Source organism: Macaca fascicularis, chromosome 8, assembly GCF_037993035.2.
Source record: "Macaca fascicularis isolate 582-1 chromosome 8, T2T-MFA8v1.1".
NCBI lineage: Eukaryota > Metazoa > Chordata > Mammalia > Primates > Cercopithecidae > Macaca > Macaca fascicularis.
In genome coordinates this window covers 11,828,289-11,850,195 of record NC_088382.1, presented here as the reverse complement: position 1 = coordinate 11,850,195, position 21,907 = coordinate 11,828,289, and the positions used below count along the sequence as shown (strand labels likewise).

Here is a 21,907-nt window from a genome sequence, read left to right as displayed (position 1 = left end):
GCTTTTGTGATTCAATTATGAATAATTAGCCTCCTGAGTAGCTGGGACTACAGGCCACAATTGTATTGTTTATATTCAACAAAGAAATATTTACTGAATATTTAATTCTAATTGAGAAAATAAGGCATAAGCAGGGAAAGATAGTTCACAATGTAAGGTAAGTTTCAAAAGAGGCCTGTAGCATGATGTTTAAGGCTATAAGAGATTGGAATTGGATCTGGGTTTAGATCTTAGTTCTGAGACTTGCTGGTGGTGGGACCTCAGCAAGTTACTTAACCTTTATGAGCTCCCAATTTTCCTTACAAAACTCTTTATAGGGTTGTTGTAGGAGTTAAATGGGATATCATCTGAATCATGCCTAGTGAATTATAACTGAATCATAGAGTAAGATAAAACATCTTCAAATAAAACATCTTCAAAATTCATCAGGTGCGAAAGGATGTCCTTATTAGCATGGCATGCTGGATGCAGGGCAACAAGTCTAGAGCTCCTTCAATTTTCTCTGATTAGGGGATAAGTGATCCCAGATCCTGGAATGGTGTTGAGATTGTTGAAAGAAGCAAGGTGACTTTGGTGTGGGAATAAGGAGGATGTGAGGAACAGAGGGGAAGCCAGGGGCCAGGCCAGCAGGCACATCACTGTGTCAGTTCAGTAGGAGAGTTCACGCTGGCCCCCCTACAAGTAGATCTAGTTACCAAATTGCCAACTACCCATCATCAACTGAAGATGATGGAGAAATAATTACAATCCATGATGTGGCCAAAGTACACAGAGGACAGTATAGGAGCAGAAGCAAAGCTTAACAGACTAGAGGGTCAAAGAGGGCTCCTTCAGGTGGAAACATAAGCTAAGCCTTAAAGAACAAATCAATGATATTAGAAAGAGAAGCAATCTTTTACCAAGCAGCAGACTCAGCATGTTGAAGAAATAAAAACACAGGAACATTGAACACCACTGGACTCTCCAAGGCGGTATTTTCCCAGTGGGGTTCTTCTTTTCCTCAGTGTGAAAATAGAGATTCCAAACCTGTCCTTGACTCTAACCCTGACCTGCCACACCTGCATCATCTTCTTGGCTAACACTGAGCCAGATTTCACGTGGCGAGAACTGTTCTGAAATCTTGTCTTAGAGTCCTGACCACGAAGCTCTTAAGAGTAGTAACATTACATTCAGCCCTGAGCTGGCTTCTCAGATTTCCACTAGACTGGTTCTGCAGCCAGTGCTGTAGGGACTTCCCCATCCCACTCACATATACTTGCACTGAAACGAATTGCTCACTCCAGCCCTATAGGTCTAGCCTCCACAAATAGATAGCTTAACAGGCAGGCTCTCATTAAACTTTAGTAGAAACATTCATGGATACCAAAAACTGTGTTTCAGTGGCTCTCAAATCTAATGTATTGACCCTGGGCATGGTGGCTCATGCCTGTAATCTCGGCTACTGGGGAGGTCAAGGCAGGAGAATCAGTTGAACCCAGGAATTTGAGATCAGCCTGGGTAACATATCAAGACCCCTATTTGTATTAAAATATAAATAAATCTAATTTATCATCAGACTCTATAGAGTTTTTTTTTTTGTTTTTTTTTTTTTGAGATGGAGTCTCACTCTGTCACCCAGTGCAGTGGTGCAATCTCGGCTCACTGTGGCCTCCACGTCCTGGGTTTAAGTGATTCTCCTGCCTCAGCCTCCTGAGTAGCTCGGATTACAGGCATGCATCACCACACCCGGCTAATATTTTTGTATTTTTAGTAGAGATGGGGTTTCACCATGTTGGCCAGGCTGGTCTCGAATTCCTGACCTCAAGTGATCCGCCCACCTCAGCCCTGCAAAGTGTTAAGATTACAGGCGTGAGCCACTGCGTGTGGCCATATTTATAGATGGATTTTTAATACAGAGTCCCAGACTCCACTCAGAGATTCTAGGGGGTGGAGCTGGGCCTGTGTTAAAGAAAAAAAATAATTTAAAAAATTAAATTAAAAAAACAAATTCCCAGAGGTAACTGTGATCCTCAGACAGATCTGGAAACCTTGACTGAGAGGACCCCCACTGGGCCATCAGCCATCACCATGGGCCTTGCCGATGGAATCTGACCAATGAGGTTCTTTTTCCTGAGAATCAGTTCTGAAAGATGCTAATTCTTCTGAGCACATCTCTTGAGTGGCAGTGATGAGTGCGCCCCCCCAGTGACAGTGACATTTCTCCTTGCAGCCTGGCAGTGAGAGCCAATCAGCAGAGAGAGACCTGAGCAGCACGTATGCGAGGCTGCCTAGAGGAGATAAGGCAGAGTGGCCCGAGGCTTCTCCAGTTCCTGAGGCCACGCTGCACACGGCCACACTCCTCTCCTTGCTTCCATGAGACGCTCCTTTATTTCTATGACAAATTCCCCTCTCCAGCTAAGGCCAGCACAAGTTGGTTTCTGTTACTTGCAATTAAAGAGCCCAGTGACTACGACTGTCACTCAAATAGCATCCCTAAAGAACAATGAAGGGACACACTTTAAACATGCTAGTTTTGAAATATCAACTTTCTCCCCAAACAACTCTGGAAATGAGCTCTTGCTCAGGGAGGAAAGAACAAAAACACTGTGACTGTTGAGTTGTTTATGCAGCTATTAGCTTGGTCCAAAGAATATCCCCTTGTGAAAAAAGAAATTCAAGATGCTGTATTGATGGGAAGAAATGAAGCCGTGGAAGCTCCACTCTCACAAGCAGGGCCCACATTGGCCTCCCCCCGGGAAGAGGAAATACAGTCAGTTCTGTGGCACAGGTGAGCTCCAGGCAGAGCCAATCTCACTCACGCTGATTGCAGCCTGCACCTTCTGCCTCACCCTCGTAATCAGCCAGAGGCTGGCAGAGGTCTGTGAACTGGGCTGAGAGTTTTGACCTGTTAGGTTTTAGCATATGGCAGAAACAATCAACACTGCCCAAGAAACGAATAAAGCACAGCTGTTCCCAAAAGGGAAAACGGGCAAGCTGCTGTTTCCCAGACGGAGCACTCCTTGCCACACCAGCATGCCCCGAGGGTCTTCCTGCACAGGGCACTTAGGTATTCACCTGCTTAGGAAACACGTTCCGGCCTCTAGCCACCATCCCACACCTAAAAACCAAACAGAGTCATTCATCCAGCTGGGGACGGGGAGTTTATAGCAGTGCCTTTCGGGTGGGTGGTGAGCTCAGCTAGTGGTGGCTTACTCCACTCATCAGCCTGCGGCCAGAAAGCCACGTAGGCCAAGTAGCCCTGCTCTGCTCACTCCTGTGGCCACAGAGTGGTCCCTGGGCCTAGCCAGTCAGCTGGCTGGCAGATGCTTGCCACCAGGAGATGGGAAATGGGCTGCAGAAGTTCGGAAGCAGCAAATGTCACCTGACCCGCCTGGGCAACATAGCAAGACCTCGTCTCTATAAAAAATGTTTTAAAAATTAGTCAGGCTAATTTTTACATGCCTGTACTACAGGTACACATCTGTAGTCCTAGCTACTCAGGAGGCTGAGGTGGGAGGATGGTTTGAGCCCAGGAGTTTGAGGCTGCAGTGAGCTGTGATTGCACCGCTGCACTCCAGCCTGGGCAACAGAGGGAGACCCTGTCTCTTAAAAAGAAAGAAAGGTAGAGTGGGGTTTGCGTCTGTCCCTACCCTCCGCTTCAAACAGAGCAATTCCACCTTTACCTGTTTATTAATTGGACTTGCTATCATTTTGTTTGAAGACGGGAATTCATAACTGCTAATACTAATTGCGCACGCTGTGTGTTGGGGTGCACGAGTGCACATACACCCACCAGGCACCATGCCAGATGTTCCAGATGCCTTGGCTTGATCTCTTCAAACAAGTCCAAGAGGGAGATTCTGTTATGATGTCCACAGCACAGCTGAGGAAACGGAAGTCAACTATCTTGTCCAAGGCCACAAAGCCAGTAAGTGGGAAAGCCAGGAATTGAACCTAGGTCCCTCAGACTCTACAGCCTTTCCTGCCATTGTCCTCTGGAAAGGGCCACAACACCTGAGTGAAGAAAAGCAAAGCCCAGTCTTTCTCTAAAGCAACTGTTCTCCACCTTGTCTGCATACTGGAGTCACCGAGGAAGCTGCGACCAGCGCAGACGCTGGGCTGTCACCTCTGGAGGCACTGGTTTGCTTCATCGATCTGAGAGCAGCTTGGGCATAGGGATTTGTGTTTTTAAAGATTGAAAATCACTGCATTAGAGAAGCAGTGATGGGAGTTCAATAATTAGAATTACATGTCAGCACTGATGTGAGGGTTCAAGATAGGAATTTCCCTCCTGGCACATTACTCAACTGATGGTTTAAAAAGTGTCCTTAAGAAGAAGAAAGACAGCCAGACTCCTCCTGCAGCTCTGGTGGAAAACGGAGAAGACTTTTCCTTTCCTCCATCTCCCCCAGGGCCTGGTGGAGTGAGGCGTTGTCCAGCTGTAAACTGTGTGCACCAGGCGGTCACTGGTCGCTTTTCTGGTGGGGCCAGCAGATAACAGTTGATGTGTGAAGGAGGCAGGGAAGGACACGGGAAAAAGGTCCACTGGAAATCAAAGCCCACTGTCATAATTCTGTCCTTTTTTTGAGACAGAATCTTGCTCTGTTGTCCAGGTTGGAGTGCAGTGGTGCAATGAGAGTTCTCTGCAGCCTCAACCTTAGCTCAGGTGATCCTCCCGCCTCAGCCTCCCGAGTAGCTGGGACCACAGGTACATGCCCCTGGCTAATTACTATTATTTTTATTATTATTATTAGTGGAGATGGGGTCTTGCTATATTGCCCAGGCTGGTCTTGAACTCCTGGGCTCAAAAAGCCTCTCACCTCGGCCTCCCAAAGTGCTGGGATTACAGGCGTGAGCCATCACATTCGGCCATCATTCTGTTCTTTATGCACCCAGTCCAGGACCAAGATAGGTGGAGGTGAGTGAGATGTAAACTCAGCCATCAACATAAATAATGTTTGAATGCCATCTTTACAAAGGGCAGCAAGGCACAGTGGCTCACGCCTGTAATCCCAGCACTTTGGAAGGCTGAAGTGGGTGAATCACCTGAGGTCAGGAGTTTGACACCAGCCTGGCCAACATGTTGAAACCCTGTCGCTACTAAAAATGCCGGGTGTGGTGGCAGGAGCCTGTAATCCTAGCTACTCAGGAGACTGAGGTAAAAGAATCGCTTGAACTGAGGAGGCAGAGGTTGCAGTGAGCCGGGATCGCACCACTGTACTCCAGCCTGGGCGAGAGAGCGAGACTCAGTCTCCAAAAAAAAAAGGGCAAAATTAATGCAAAAACATTCATGGTGAAAAAAATGTCAATGTCAAGTGTTGAAATATGGATAGCATCCGACAGGGCTGAGGTTGGGGTGAGGGGAGCGAGGTGAGTCCTGCAAGTAGACCTTTGGATCCTGTCTTTATTTGAATTTTGTGGATTTTTTGGCATTAATTTTGACTTTTAAAAAATATTGCATGAAAGTATTATTTTTCTTAAATTGTGTGCCCAACTGTAAAGGATTTAAACAACGTTTGACTTGGTGATCCTTCTGCATTGAGGCAGGGGATGTCTCAGAAGCACACCCTTTGAAAAGTATCAGAATACTAGGCCTCCTCCTGTAGCCCCCACAACCCCACCTCCCCTCAAAAGAAAAGAATACTAGGCCTCCCCAAGGCCGGATGGGGTTTCTGTATCAAAGAGAAGACGTCAATGGAGAGATAACCTGGTCATTCAGACGCCGCAGGTGAGGAGAGAGGGACAGTGGACAGCCATGCCCAGAGAAGGCAAATTGAGTGCATGACCATCAGCCCATGCCAAGGGCAGCCTGCAGAGTTCCTGTCTCTGTTGATTCACTTGGCTGGGATAAGTTCTAGACCTGAACACACACCTCCCCATCATACAGGATTACTCACTGTTACCCTGGTAAATTAACCTGTTTAACCTTCGGCTCCCTCGTCTGTAAGATAGAGCTAATACTATACCCCTCACAGTGATGTTTTAAGGATAAACGAGGTAGAATGTATGTAAAGCACTTTACAGAGTGCCTGGTATATTCTAAGTGCTAAAAAAAAAAAAAAGAAAAGACAGTTATTTTCACCTTACCATTAGATTTTCTAGGTCAAGGCTGGGTGCAGTGGCTCATGCCTGTAATTCTCTCTCTTTGGGAGGTGGAGGTGGGCGGTTCACCTGAGGTCAGGAGTTCGAGACCACCCTGGCCAACATGGTGAAACCCCGTCTCTACTAAAAATACAAAATTAGCCGGGCGTGATGGTGCATGCCTGTAATCCCAGCTACTTGGGAGGCTGAGGCAGGAGAATCACTTGAACCTAGGAGGTCAAGGTTGCAGTGAGCTGAGATCGCGCCGTTACGTTCCAGCCCGGGCAACAAGAATGAAACTCCGTCTCAAAAAAACAAAAAGCAAAAAACAAAGATTTTCTAGGTCTGTTCTAGGTCTGTTCTTGTCTGAGTCCTCACATTTCACTGCTCCCTGGTAAGTCACCAGAGGTTAGGCCAAGCCAGTGAGCTTTGATGCTTATTAATATAAAATCTGGGAAATTGTCACTAAAATGAGCCAGAGTTACGGAAGGAATGGAGAAGCCTGGATTCTGGTCTCAGCTTCAGGACTTGTTAGCTATTGGAACTTAGGTCTATCCCATCGCAACTCTGGGCCTCTTCCTTCTTTATGCCATAAGAGTAACAGTATCATTCCCATTGCTCTTCTGTTGTGGGGATCAAAGAGATAAGAAGGGTGCAAAAGTGACTCAGGGCAGCACCTTCGGATGGAAATGAGCTTTGTTAGGGCATTGTTCTTTCAGTGGGCTCATTTGTTTGCCTGGGCTGGTTCATCTGGTTTTGAGACTGAACTTTAATGATCTTTGGAGGTGGATTCTTTATTCTGGAGTTTAAAATGATAGCAGAAAGAATTAGCTGAAAGTAACAAAACTTGGACTATGGAATGAACTGGAGTTATTGGCTAAATTACTATTTAAAGTGGGTATGATAGATATTAGTTCTGGTATTAATTATATTACTTTCCCATAGGGAATCAGAGGCATTTAAATATATTTTATACACACACACACACACACACACACATGAAAAGGAGTTTATTTCTTACAGAATGGTGGCTGAGAAGCCCACAGTTGAGGGACTGCGTCTGATGAGGGCCTTGTTGCTGGTGGGGACTCTGTGGAGTCCTGAGGTGGCTCAGGGCATCACATGGTGAGGGGGCTAAGATTGTTAACATGCTCAAGTTGGAGGTGTTTTTAAGAAGCATAACTAAGGGCTGGGTATGGTGGCTCATGCCTGTAATCTCAGCACTTTGGAAGGCTGAGGCGAGCAGATTGCTTGAGGTCAGGAGTTCAAGACTAGCCCAGCCAACATGGTGAAACTTACATCTCTACTAAAAACACAAAAATTAGCTGAACGTGGTAGCGTGCGCCTGTAGTTCCAGCTACTTGGGAGGCTGAGGTGGAAGGATCACTTGAACCCAGGAGGCAGAGGTTGCAGTGAGCCGAGACTGCACCACTGCACTCCAGTCTGGGTGACAGAGTTGAGACCCTGTCTCAAAGAAAAAAAAAAAAAAGAAGCACAACTAAGGGAAGTGCCTTCCTCTTGGTCCTGCCTAGAACCACTTCCTTTGTCCTTCTGAGTTTGTACATTTAGATCTTTGTAAGTGTCCTATTAGTTATACATTTTCCTTAAGTATGAGTTTGAATGATCACTTTATTTTCTCAAGTGAATGCACTCACTTATGAGAATTTTCGGTCATTTTGACCATAATTGCTTAAAATTCAGACTGTAGCTGCAGAGTCATTTTCTAGCCATCCTTAGAGAGTGAGTATGGTGTAAGGATTGAGACCCCAGGCTCAGATGCCATGCCACTAAATAAGTGACCTTGCTCTGTTAAACAGGGGCATGCCAGCCCAGATCTCATAGGGTCATAGTGAGAAATGAAAGAATTAATGTTTATAAAGTGCTTAAAATAGTGTTTAGTGAATAATAACCACTCAATAAATGTTAGCCATTATTGTATTGACCTATTTGTGTTAGCGCTTGTTACACTGGTCTGCACGAGGCTAAAACTTGGGGCATGTTCTCCATGGGATGTTCTCTGTGAGTTTCAGCTACTGCTCCTAGTACCCTTGCTGACAGCGTTTTTGTCTCTCTCTGTGTTCTAGTTCTCTGCTTTCTTCCATTCTTCCGTGTCCATGTATAGGATTAGATAGACTACCCCCCCCCCAATAAATCCTCTTTAAGCAAAATTGAGTCAGGTGTCTCTTGCTACCAAAAGAACTGGACAAACTCCACTAGTGTGAGAACAGTCACCTTCTATTCTTGTGCTAATTGGTTGAACTCTCCTAGAGCACTGAGTCTTCTGGGATTCTGGCAATGTACTGACACTGACACCAGCAGCATTCTGGGTAAGCAGCATATACCACTATTATCAGTGAACGAATCAAGGAACACGCTAAGTGCACATATATGAAGGGGCATCTTTTGCACACAGAACTGGGGCACAGTTGGCAAGGAGGTTAAATATGTTAGCTTCGGGATACATTTAAGGAAACTGCAATAAAGAGATTTACCCAGAAAACACATTTCAGAACTATGGTGTAATAAAACATAGGTTTGGTCTTTATCCCTGACTCCTGGCACTGAGCATCAAAGACCCTTGGAAATTTCCGAGTGGTTGGAATGTCTTTTGTTATTCATTAATCCTTTCTGATCATAACTAAGTTTATGCTATTGAGGCGAGTCAGGGTGGGTCCTTAAACAGTTTCAAGAGAGAGGCTGGCCACACTACAAAGACCAAGCTTATGATTAGAGGGTGGGAACTTTGGGCTCCACCCCTCAACCGCTGGAGAGAAGAGGAGAACTGGAGATTGAGTTCAATCACTAGTGGCTAATGATTTATTTATTTATTTATTTTTGTTTTTGTTTCTGTTTGAGACAGAGTCTTGCTCTGTTCCCCAGGCTGAAGTGCAATGGCACAATCTCAGCACACTGCAACCTCTGCCTCCTGGGTTCAAACAGTTCCCCTGCCTCAGCCTCCCGAGTAGCTGGGATCACAGGCGCGCACCACCACACCTGACTAATTTTTGTATTTTTAGTAGAGTTGGGGTTTCGCCATGATGGCCACGCTGGTCTCGAACTCCTGACCTCAAGTGATCCGCCTGCCTTGGCTTCCCAAAGTACCGGGATTATAGGCAAGAGCCACCGCGCCCAGCCAATGGCTAATGATTTAACTGATCATGCCTAAGTCATAACGCCTCAATAAAAACTCTTGAGCAACAAGCTTCCAGGAGCTTCTGGGTTGGTGAGCTCATGATGTCCTGTGAGGATGGCATGCCCAGAGAGGGAACGGAAGCTCCACACCCCAGCCACTAGCCCCATACCTCATCCTATGCGTCTCTTCCATTTGGCTGTTCTTGAGTCGTATCCTTTATAGGAAACTGTACGTGAATCATCAATACAGTGCTTTGTTGAGTTCTATGAGTCACTCTAGTCTATTAATGAACCTGAAGCAGTCATGGAAACTCCTAAATTTATAGTCAGCCAGGTAGAAGTGCAGGTAGCCTGGGGACCCCACTGGCCCTGGACGTTTTATGGAACTGAGCCCTTAATTTGTGGGACATGACGGTAACTCCAGATAGTACCGGAACTGAACTGTAGGACACCCAGTGAATGTTAGAGAATTGACGTTGAAACCATAACAACTTTGGAGGAACTGATTGTAAGAATTCTCTTCTGAAAAGTAGTCAAGTCCTCTATTGCCTCCAGAGAACCACGTTGAAATCATTGATAACAGAGTATAGTATTCTATTTCTCTGCTTTCTTCCTTTCTTTCGTGGTATTCAACAGATTGTTTGGAAGTGAAAGGAAGTATATCTGTGATAGGTGGCTAAACCACACCCTGCGGCACGCAGAGTTCTAAGGCCTGATAGGCTACGGGGTGTGATAACCAACTCCCATTTCCACATTCACATATGAAGTTGATCAGATTTGTGATTTATTCTGCTGAAATTCCCCACAGCTGGTCCAACTCTCTTACCTTGTAAAAGTAACATCATGGGATTGAGTACATCAAAGGTGATATAAACTGTAGTGGGAATGGTGTTTTAGAGCACATTTTAAATAACCTATTTTTGGACTTATCTGTATGGCGGGCTCCCATTAGAAAACAGTTGTGAGGGCTAAATGATCCGCATCAAAACACATCAGTTATGTACCCATTTAATCCTATTCTGTTGTACTTTTTTGTGGGATTCAGCTTTCCTTTTCTACAAATACATTTCTTCTCTTTTTTATACTTCTATTCTTACATTTTTGTTTCTATTCATTACGTAACTGAAGTGAGGATTGTAGAGTCAGAAAGGGAGTGATCCCTTTCCTCCCCATCGTAAGGCTTATGGCTGACACCCCTACAACAAAAGACAGGTTACCAAGGAAACAGCACAACAAATGTATTTGATCATCATTTTATGTGGCACAAGAGGCTTCAGGATAAAGACCCAAAGACCCAGAGTAACCTATCCATGTTTACATTTAGGGTCAAGGAAGCAGGGACAGCCATGTAGAAATGTGATTGGGCCAGGCACCATGGCCCACACCTGTCATCCAGCACTTTGGGAGGCCAAGGGAGGCAGATCACTTGAGGCCAGGAGTTTGAGACCAGGCTGGCCAACATGGCAAATCCCCATTTCTACAAAAAATACAAAAATTAGCCAGGCGCGGTGGCAGCGGGCAACTGTAATCCCAGCTACTCAGGAGGCTGAAGCAGGAGAATCGCTTGAACCCGGGATGTCGAGGCTGCAGTGAGCGGAGATCGCGCCATTGCACTCCAGCCTGGGTGACAAAGCAAGACTCTGTGTCAAAAATAAAAAATAAATAAATTAAATAAACACATAATAAATAGAAATGTGATTGGACAAAAAAGGTATAAACTGTTAAAAGAAAAACTTCAGGTGAATTAAATTTCACAGAGTTTAATTGAGGAAACAACAATTCACGAATCAGCAGCCGCCTGAGCCAGAGGAGGCTCAGAGACTCCAGCACAGCCCCGTGGTGGAAGATTTGTGGACAGAAAAAAGAAAGTGACATACAGAAAATGGAAGTGAGGCACAGAGACACAGGAAGATTGGGTATAGCTTAGTGTTTGCCTTATTTGAATGCAATTTAAACAGTTGGCCACATTTGATTGGCCAAAACTCGGTGATTGGCACAAGAGTAAACTACAGTCTGTTTACAACTCCATTCAGGTATAGTTCATGAGGTACTTTAGGTCAAACTTAAAATATGTAAGGAGAGGCCGGACGCAGTGGCTCAAGCCTGTAATCCCAGCACTTTGGGAGGCCGAGACGGGCGGATCACGAGGTCAGGAGATCGAGACCATCCTGGCTAACATGGTGAAATCCTGTCTCTATTTAAAAAATACAAAAAACCAGCTGGGCGAGGTGGTGGGCGCCTGTAGTCCCAGCTACTCGGGAGGCTGAAGCAGGAGAATGGCGTAAACCTGGGAGGCGGAGCTTGCAGTGAGCTGAGATCCGGCCACTGCACTCCAGCCTGGGCGACAGAGCAAGACTCCGTCTCAAAAAAAAAAAAAAAAAAAAAAATGTAAGGAGAGAGCTTTAGGAGACTTGATTTAACAGAGCTGATGGTAATCAACTGAATGGGGAAACCTAGCCAGGCTTGCCTGCTCAGATTCTTGTTGGCCTCTGGGTTGTAGCATTTCTTCTTCCTTGGTGTAGGGCAGGACCCCCTCTGGAATGAGGGGCTTTATTTATGAGCAGCTGATACATTGAAATGTAGGGGAAGGTAAGAGTAATGTTTTTTTTTGTTGCCCAGGCTGGAGTGCAGTGGTGCAATCTTGGCTCACTGCAACCTCTGCCTCCCTGGTTCAAGCTATTCTGGTGCCTCAACCTCCCAAGTAGCTGGGATTACAGGTGCCCACCACCATGCCTGGCTAATTTTTTGTATTTTTAGTACAGATGGGGTTTTGCCATGTTGGCCAGGCCGGCCAAGAGAGGAATATTTTTAAGGCTTTGAGGGAAAGAGGTTCTGGTTTCTATGGCCCGCCTTGGGGAAGAGGATTACCAGTTTCTATGGCTTGCCTCAGGGAAGAATGAGGGACAGGAGACAGAAAGGCAGGGGAAGGTCAGAGAGAAACTTCACTCCTAAGGCCTTCACTTTGGGGCATCACTTTCTGAGCTCCAACATTGTTACTCTGGATCCTAATTCATACACATTCCTCAGAAGCTCTGAGATCTCACAGGGTGCCTATGTGCTATGGGTTCCTGGAGCTTAGAGGAGGCATCGTGAAGAAGAGTTGGGAAATGGAAAGGTTTTTGGGCCTTGGAGCTGTGATCCCCAGCTCCGCTGGAAGCGGAAGACACTGTCTCCGGGGATTTGGGATCAGATGGATGGGGCACTCCCTGAAGTCAGAGAATGCAGGAGCACCAGCTCTGTCCTGCTCCTACCTCTGTTGCTATTTGACCTTTTTCCCCTAATCTGTTGGGGTAAGGGGTTATATAGCATCACATTAGGACTTTCCTACATTGTTAAACTATTAATGAGTCACTAAAAACAGGATCGAGGTAATGAGCCATATATAGTTCGCTTAACCATGTTCTATGGCCAGTCATATAGGTTGCTTTCAAGTTTGGCTTTTATAAAGGCATCTGTAAATAAAATATTTGTCCATAAAGATGTTTCCAAATTTAGGGTAAATTCCCACAAATTAATTCCTGAACATCTTAAGGCTTTTGGTCCATTTTTCAAATAACTTCGCAAAGGGCTCTGTTTTCTAAAAGGCAAGGTCTAAAGATGCATTTTTTTCGTTCCTTTGCCAGCATTATTATAGTTTTTAGAAAACTTTTACCAACGTAGTAGCTGAAAAATGATTGTATTGATTTCATAAATACTTCCCTGATTACTTTTGATGTAATCAAACACTTTTTATTACCCGTCAATTTTGATTATCCCATCAATTACATGGGAACACTTTCCCCATGTAATTGTCTGTTGGTTTTTTGAGACAAAGTGTTGCTCTGCACCCAGACTGGAGTGCAGTGGTGAGATCTCGGCTCACTGTAACCTCTATCTTCCGAGTTCAAGTGATTCTTCTGCCTCAGCCTCCCGAGTAGCTGGAACTACAGGGGGCACCACCATACCTGGCTAATTTTTGTGTTTTTTATAGAGATGGGGTTTTGCCATGTTGGCCAGGCTGATCTCAAAATCCTGACCTCAAGTGATCTGCCTGCCTCGGCCTCCCAAAGTTCTAGGATTACAAGCCTGAGCCACCACACAGGCCTGTTTTTTTGTTTTTTGTTTTGTTTGAGACAGGGTCTCGCTCTGTCGCCCAGGCTGGAGTATGGTGGCGCAATCACTGCTCACTGTAGCCTTGACCTCTTGGGTTCAAGTGATCCTCCTGCCTCAGCCTCCCAAAGTGCTGGGATTACTGACGTGAGCCACTGTGCCTGGCTCCTGTGTACGTGTTAGCCACTTATTTTTTTCAGGTGCTTTGCCCAGCTCTGGGCTGTGCTGCCTCATACAACTTGTAATTGCAGAATGAAACCCACCAGGGATTGGCAACAACTCCAATCGCCACCTAGAAGACCCAGCACGTAGCTCACAGACTCCATCACTTTTGAGGTCCAAGTTTAGAAATCACAGTTGTTAACTAGTTTGTGGTTTGCAACACAAGGGTTAGGAATCTAGTCATTTGCTGATTCATCAGATATTTTTTATGGGCTCTCTATGAGCCAGACACTGTTTTAGGCACAGTGAAAAAGACAAAAATTTTTCTTTTTATGGACTGTACATTCTGGTGAGGACAGGAAGAAAGTAAACATCATTAAGTCTGTTGTCAAATAAATTAAAAGATGTTCATTGCTTTAGGAAAATGAGCATCAAGGTTTGGGAGTGGTTTGGAGAAAACTGGAGGTTGAAACCTGCTGCAGATGTAAAGTGCGGTCAGGACAGAGCCCAGCAAGGAGGTGAGAGAGCCATGGGAGCTGCCTGGGGACACTGCATCTGGCAGAGGCACCAACCATGGGGAAGAACAGTAGGAAACCGGGATGGCCAAAACGGGGCAAGCAATCGGAGGAATAGGAGTTGATGCCAGAGAAGTCCAAGGGGTGGATCTCATAGGGCCTTGGGGGCCGTTGCAAGCATTTGGGCTTTCCTAAGGGTGAAATGGGAGGACCAGAAGGTTTTCAGCCACAAGAGTGTTGAGATCTGTCTGGCGTTTGAAAACAGTAGCTCTGGCTGGCTGCTGCATTCAAAACAGACTGCAGGGGGTCAAAGGCAGGAGCTGGAGGAGAGGGTGGAGCAGACAGACTGCTGCAAATTACCCAGAGCCCTCATGTGGCCCTGGAGCTGGTGAGTGAAAAGATCCAGGAATCCAGCAGAGCTGATGGGATTTCCTGATGGAGTGAATGTGCCCCGAGAGAAAGGGTGGAGCCACGGACAGTTTCTATTTAAGACCTCATAGGTTGCTCTGTGCCCCATCGTCCCTTAACTAATGTCTGAGCATTTCCAGAGTTGAACCAGAGACACATTTACTCATGGGGCTTGCTTCAGGTATGAAGGGCATGATAACTAATCCCTGCCTTGAGAACTCAGAAGGGGCAATTGTTTTATCCATGTTAATGAGATGATGAATAAAAATGATAATGACATTGTGGCGTTTGGTCCATTCTTTGATGATCTTCATATATTACTGTTTAACATTTTTTTCTCTACACGTTTAGAGAAACTTCTCTAGTAGCGAACTATAGAAATGATCCCTGAAAGTATTGTCTTCTGTTTAACTTTACTTAATTGAATTAGGATAGTTATTTCCTATCTTGGCAACCACATGTGGATCTTATACAAGATTTATGCATGATGTCTTTTTTGCTGTTGTTAGAACAACTCAGAATAATAAAATTCCAGTTCATCGTTGGACAACATTGTTTCCCACATCCGTGAAATAGACCAAAAAATAAAATAAATAGCAACTTCATAGACAAATAAATAAATAAATAAATATATAAATACATCTTTTATCTTTAGCCGTTTTAACCGTCTCATACAAACCAACCATCTGTAGTACAGCTAAATGCATGTACAAAAAACGTTAGTGGAATGCTCAGAATAAGATTGTTTAATTGTTTTTGCTTCTTTCTATGAGTTTTCTTTTGTCCTTTGAGGTGATAACGAACTTGGTCACAGCACAAGTAAAGTCAGAAGTCGGACAGAAGATGCTCAGGAGGCTGGTTTGATCACCTGAGATCATTAAAAATGGCGGACTCCTGACAATATGTGCAAAAATATAAAAGGAAACTCAAAAATACTAACAAATCTCCCTTTTAAAATTACTTAAAAAAAAAAAGACAGGGCCTTGGAAGTTTTGATTCTTTTTTCCTCTCCTGTTGCAAACTCATGTTGTGGTTTTGGGCGGGTGGTGGAGAGTGTGTCACCAGCAGGTGGCGCTATCTGCAGTGGCTGGGCCTCTCTCTCCAAGGTGACCATGTCTAGTTTCTGAGACAGGAAGTGGAGGGTGAATAGGTCACGGCCGCTTTTTTTTTCTTTGACTTTTCTGCTGTCTGGTTATCCTCCTCATCTTCTGCTTCGCGATATCAACACCACCATCTTCTTTATCTTGCCACCAGGGGCCTTAGCTTCTTCATTCATCTCCACCCTCTTCCTCACCTCCACCTTCTTCCTCCTGCCCTTCCTCCCCACCTTCTTCCTCTTCTTTGTCCTCTTCATCGTCAGCCTCATCTCCCCATTTTCTTCACTGGGGTTCCCACTAGCAGGGGCATCTCTTCCCCTTTCTCCACCTGCACAACTTGCTGCTTCTCCTTTAAGTGGTTGGTGGTCATCTCAGAGTTAGTGTCCACAGATGGACGTCTGTGACACAGCAGGCTCCCCGATGATCCCATGCGTTGGATAACAAGAAAACAAGAGTTTGAGGACTCTGCCAATAAAATGGGCACAATGCAAAGATGGCTTTTCAGAGCAACCGGTGAGCATCTGATGACTTTTGAAGTCGCCAACACTGGCAGTGATTCGATTTCGTGTTCACCTGGCCTTTGTTGGGTTGTTGGGCACGGTGAAGGAGGGTGACAGATTACTGGCAGAAAGGAATCAGATGCATGACTTTGTGAAGATGTAGGATATTTTCAAGGAGTGTTCAGTTATGAGTGCCGGTCATTGTTTTTAAAGGAAGGGATTTAACATTTTAAGTATTCTAGTTTCTTACCTGAAATTTAAAAGAAAGGAAGAAATAAGAGGTCTGGCAGACCCCACTGCAGAGAATAAAATGTGACAAGCGGGTGAGTTGAGAAGGAAACGGTTGACTGGTTTATCTCTGTGGTGGCTTCTATTTTGGGAAAGTTGATGATCACATTGCCTCACTGTTCTGATGTTCTCAGTGGCCTCAGCTGAGCTGCAGTGGAGTGAGGGGGTGAAGGAAGCATGAACGGTGACAGTCATTCCAGCTGCCTTGCAACGTGGCAGATGGGAATAAATGCCCATGAACTGGGAGAAGATTTGATGGCTGCCCATTGCTGCATAAACCTGGCCAAGCCATTTTACGCTTCTAAGCCTCAGTAAAAGGGAAATCATTCTCATTGCCCTACCTGTTTCTAAAAATTGCATGAGTCTCCAAAATTGCAAGTGTTATGACATAAAATTGTTTTGTGAACACTAAAGACCTATACAAATATAAGCCCCCATTGTTGATTTAGCTACAGGGTACGTCATTCATACACATGAAGTATGTTATACTCAAAGACTGTATACACATTTCTGTATCAGCCTGAAATCTGTATTAAGTTTTCTAGATATCAAGAGTCCATTATTTTATGACTGGAATTTTCCTGCTCTGTGCATTTGTTTATTATAAAGGTCATGGTGGGATTTCATTTTTAACCTGTGTGCACACGCGTGTGTGTGTGTGTGTGCAGTGTCAATAGTAGGAGGGAAAAAAGAAAGGTGACCTAGCCTGGACAACATGGTGAAACCCCATCTTTACAAAAGATGCAAAAATTAGTTGGGCATGATGGCATGCACCTATTGTCCTAGCTACTGAGGAGACTTAGGTGAGAGGATCCCTTGAGCCCAGGACCTCAAGGCTGCAGTGAACCAAGATCGCACCACTGTAATCCAGCCTGAGCAACAGAGTGAGAGCCTGTCTCAAAAAAAGAAAACAAAGGTGACAAGACCTTCCATAACATGGATAAGGCCTTAAAGATGTTCCAGTCCCATTTCCTCAAGTTTTAAAGAAGCTGCGTTCCACGGTATTCACTGAATGATTTCAAGATTACACAGCTAGTCTGAGCAGAACCGGGACAGGTCTCCAAGTCAAAAAACTCCTGCCCCAGCAGGTTTTTCTACCTCATTTTGCTTCTTTCGCTTATTCTACAGTTTTCCCATACATATGAGCACAGAGAGTTATGCTGCAAATACACACACACACACACACACACACACACACACACACATACATATATACACACAAATTTTTTTTTTGTTTTTTGAGACAGAGTCTCACTCTGTTGCCCAGGCTGGAGTGTAGTGGCGCTATCTCTGCTCACTGAAAGCTCTGCCTCCCGGGTTAACGCCATTCTCCTGCCTCAGCCTCCCAAATAGCTGGGACTACAGGCTCCCACCACCATGCCCGGCTAATTTTTTGTATTTTTGAGTAGAGACAGGGTTTCACGTGTTAGCCAGGATGGTCTTGATCTCCTGACCTCATGATCCGCCCACCTCAGCCTCCCAAAGTGCTGGGATTACAGGTGTGAGCCACCGTACCTGGCCACACACAAATATTATATAACATTCTTGCCTCAACAGTCTCCTTTCCCCAAGCAAGAAGTTTCCACTAAACCTTGAACAATTTCACTCAAAGCTTTATGGCTAAAAAAGTGGAGGAAGCAGAGAACATATAGTTTCAGAGCAACATCTAATCTAGAATTGCTTTTCTCCTTGCCCTTAACTTCTTTTTAAATTCAAATTTTCTCAGATTTATCTAAAATAGTATTATATACAGTTGACCTGAGACTGTCTCAGATTTAAGGAAGCGTTTCTGGAAACCTCGCCCAACAGCTTCCCTCGCACCTCATGTGGCTGTCCTGCCCTTGGGGAAAGTAGGTTAGGTTTCAGGGTTTGCTTTGAGTAAAGGCTCTCTTTCTTTCTCTCTTCTTTTCGGAGACAGGATCTCATTCTGTTACCCAGGCTGCAGTGCAGTGGCACGATCATAGCTCACTGCAGGCTGGAACCTCTGGGCTCAAGTGATCCTCCTGCCTCGGCCTCCCCTAGTAGCTGGAACTACAGGTGTGTGCCACAATGCCTGGCTAGTGGCTCTCTTATGAATGCTGAGTGGAGGCTGGATTGGTGGGAGCGCTGGCCATTCGCCAGAGGGGTCTTTATTGAGCACCAAGCAAAGCAACCTTCTCCCTCACCTTTAGGGTCCTCATATCCATGCTTGCTTCTCTTCCTAGAATGCATTGTCTGAATTTATCTTCTTTCTTTATCTGTGTACGTATGTATTGTCTTACTCTCTCTTCATTAGAATGTAAGCTTCCTGAGAGCAGAGAGCTGGCTTTTGTTGTTCACCTGCGTACCTTGAGTGACCGGACAGTGGTTGGCACACTTTTTAAAATTTTTTAATTTTATTATTAGTTTTTGAGACAGGGTCTCTCTCTGCCACGCAGCCTGGAGTAGTGGTGCAATCATGGCTTACTGCAGCCTTGACTTCCCTGGCTCAAGCAATCCTCTCGCCTCAGCCCTCCCTGGTAGCTGGGACTACAGGTGTGCACCACAACGCTCGGCTAATCTTTTTGTTTTTTATAGAGATGAGGGTCTCGCTGTGTTGCCCAGGCTGGTCTCAAACTCCTGGGCTCGAGCCGTCCTCCCACCTCGGCCTCCCAAAGTGCTAGGATTACAGGCGTGAGCCACCACACCAGCCACTTTTAATATTTATTAAAAGGACAAAAGGATTGTGGGGTTAACGGGTTGAACATCTGGATCCATATTCTCAAATCACCTTCCCAAAATGTCAGAATTCACTCTCCCATTAGGAATCTCTAGGAGGATCTTTTCCCCTGAATCCTCTCTGAAGCCGAGTATGATAGTTTTTAAAATCCTTATTAGTATGATAGGAAAAATTTTTAAAAGCACTCATATTTTAATTTACATTTCTTTGTTGCGATGTATTTTAGAAAGATTGTTATTCCGACAGATTTTTAAAAGGTGTGGTAACATTCCGTTATGTCAATACCTCCTTGGTAATCTTCCCTGGCAATGCTGGATGGATTAAAGGGGACTGTGTCACCCTCTCTTAGTTATGGGCATCAAACACGTATGAAAGTATTTTGAGAAGTATAAACAAGTTAGGCAATCAGAATGGTTTCTTTTGCTCAAGACAAGAGTACAGAAGACGATGATTTCACTCAAATAGCACTTTTAAATTACTCTAATGCTTGCCACCTAAGTGACAAGATCATTCATATCTCAGCATCATGCAATATACATATGTAACAGACCGGCACATGTACCCGCTGAATCTGGAATAAAAGTTGAAATTATTAAATAAATAGGTAAATAAAAAAAGTAAAGTACTACTTTACAAATGTGGGAGCAGGAAGAATCATAGAGAAGGAAATGATTACACTATTGAACATGTTATTTCCTCCTTGAGTGTTTTAACTATTGTAAGTCCACAGAGGAATCTGCAGGTTTTAGAAAGTTGCTCCAATCATTCTGAACATTGATTAGTTTTGCTTAATTTCAGGAAGACTATTATGGCCGGGTGGAAGTGGCTCATACCTGTAATCCCAGCACTTTGGGAGGCTGAAGTGGGTGCATCACCTGAGGTCAGGAGTTGGAGACTAGCCTGGCCAACATGGTGAAACCCTGCCTCTACTAAAAATACAAAACTTAGCTGGGTGTGGTGGTGGACACCTGTAATCCCAGCTACTCAGGAGGCTGAGGCAGGAGAATCACTTGAACCTGGGAGGCAGAGGTTGCAGTGAGCTGAGATTGCACCACTGCACTCCAACCTGGGTGACAGAGTGAGACTCTGTCTCAAAGAAAAAAAACAAAAACACCAAACCAAAAGTAAAAAGACTATTAAAGAAAAACAACAATAAAAAAGGAATAACATGTATGTATAAAAATGAAGTACTCTGAAGAAGCAGGGTGTGGTGGCTCAAACCTATAATCGTAGCCCTGTGGGAGGCTGAGGCCAGAGGATGGCTTGAGCCCAGGAGTTCAAGGCTGCAGTGAGCTATGATCCCACCACTGAGCTCCAGCCTGGGCAACAGAACAAGACCTTGTCTCAAGAAAAACAAAAAGGACTCTAAAGATACCTAGTTATATTTGGGACACATTGGCAGGTTCAGAACTACTAGTATGGAACAGAAAGGAAGAAATTGATTGACTCATTTCCCAGCTACTTATTCATCCACGGAACATTCTTAATGAACACACACAGGACTCATTGCTCATAAGGATCAATTAGCCCACTTCAGCAGTGGAGTCCATCCTTGCAAATGCACACAGAAAGAGAACATTTGGCATCTGAAAGAATCTGGTTCAAGTCGCATGTCTATAGATCAAAGTAAAAATTTTTAAATAATTTTTACTAAAGTTCCATGAACCATGTTTGTAACTTGGGGATGAATTCATCTGAAATCTCCTTTCTCCTCACCATTTTTGCAGCCCGTGTGTGCAGGGCCGGGCAGGGAATTGTGGTGGAGGCCCCGGGGTGGCAGGGTTGGGAGCTGGGACAGAGACGTCCAAGGGCACCCATGGCTGCTGTCACTCTGTACCTCTACAGAGACTGCAGAGTGAACGGGCTCTAGCTTCTCTCCACCCAGTTCTTCTGGGTGTTTTGGTCTGTTGATTTTCCAGTTTCCCAAAGCAACACATCTTTCTTGGCCTGTTTGGAAAGAGAACTGTTGCTAAGGTTATTGAGCTCGCGAGGGAACGTTCTTGTGTTTACAGCTGTCTAATGCAGGGCAGTGTTCTAAGCAGACGATGGCATTGTTAGAGACATCTACGAGGTCAGTTTTTCCTAACCACTGTAATAAATCTAATGATAACCAGCTAACTCGACAAAGCCATTTCTCCAAGCGGCTTCAGTGTTTGATAACTCCTTTTCCTTTTCTGGAATTTCTATTCTAGTTATTCCATTTGGAAGTAGAATGCACACCCATCACAAAATGCCTAACCTTTACGCTCCCTCAGTGGAATTCAATATAATTAAAAGCAGCACGTATTTAAAGTTCTAGTAATGCCAGCTCTATGTGAGAAATTTGGGGAACATCCAAGAAATATAAGTCTTATAAATGATGTCCTAATTACAAAAAGAAATAAAATCACCTTTTCCAGTTTTCAGTTTCCAGTTCATTCATCTGAGGAATGTTTTCTCCAGATAGGACAGGATAATTGACTCCTTTAACACGGTACCCCATTTTGCAGGGAAACAGGGAAAGTCCTCCTGCGGCTCACTCTATGGCCGATGCCTTCCTTGAAAGAGTTCAAACTGTAACACCTTCATCACACGCTTAGTTTTTGAGCTCCAACAGGGCAAAGTGATTCAACTTTGGAAATAGAATGACAGAGAAAGACTGGGTGCAGTGGCTCATGCCTCTAATCCCAGCATTTTGGGAGACCAAGGTGGGAGGATTGCTTGAATCCAGGAGTTCAAGACCAGCTTGAGTGACACAGTGAGGCCTCGTCTCTGCAAAAGACAAACAAAATTAGCAAGCGTGGTGGTGCGTGCCTGTAGTCCCGTCTACTTGGGAGGCTGAGGTGGGAGGATCATTTGAACCTGGGAGGTTGAGGCTGCAGTGAGCGAAGATTGCACCACTGCATTCCAGCCTGGGTGACAGAGCAAGACCCTGTCACACACATACACACACGCAAAATGACAGAGAGGCAGAATTCT

General features: G+C 44.8%; 1 protein-coding gene and 1 pseudogene across 11 annotated transcripts in view; one reads left to right on the top strand and one right to left on the bottom strand.

Annotated features, from left to right (window-relative positions):
* Positions 1 to 21,907, top strand: part of ERI1 (exoribonuclease 1) — a 138,920-nt gene that overhangs the window by 41,958 nt on the left and 75,055 nt on the right. For 2 of the 11 annotated variants that reach the window (XR_012417031.1, XM_045397883.2), the window contains one exon: positions 16,386 to 21,335. The exons of the other annotated variants lie outside the window; for them this stretch is intronic. Coding sequence is in view for 1 of the 2 variants with exons in the window: in XM_045397883.2 (XP_045253818.1) it covers positions 16,386 to 16,421 (36 nt within the window). In the remaining variant the exon portion in view is untranslated. Of the gene's footprint in view, positions 1 to 16,385; positions 21,336 to 21,907 lie in introns of those variants that run through there. 11 annotated transcript variants of the gene reach the window in all.
* On the bottom strand, positions 14,686 to 14,769 carry LOC123575440 (small nucleolar RNA U3; annotated as a pseudogene).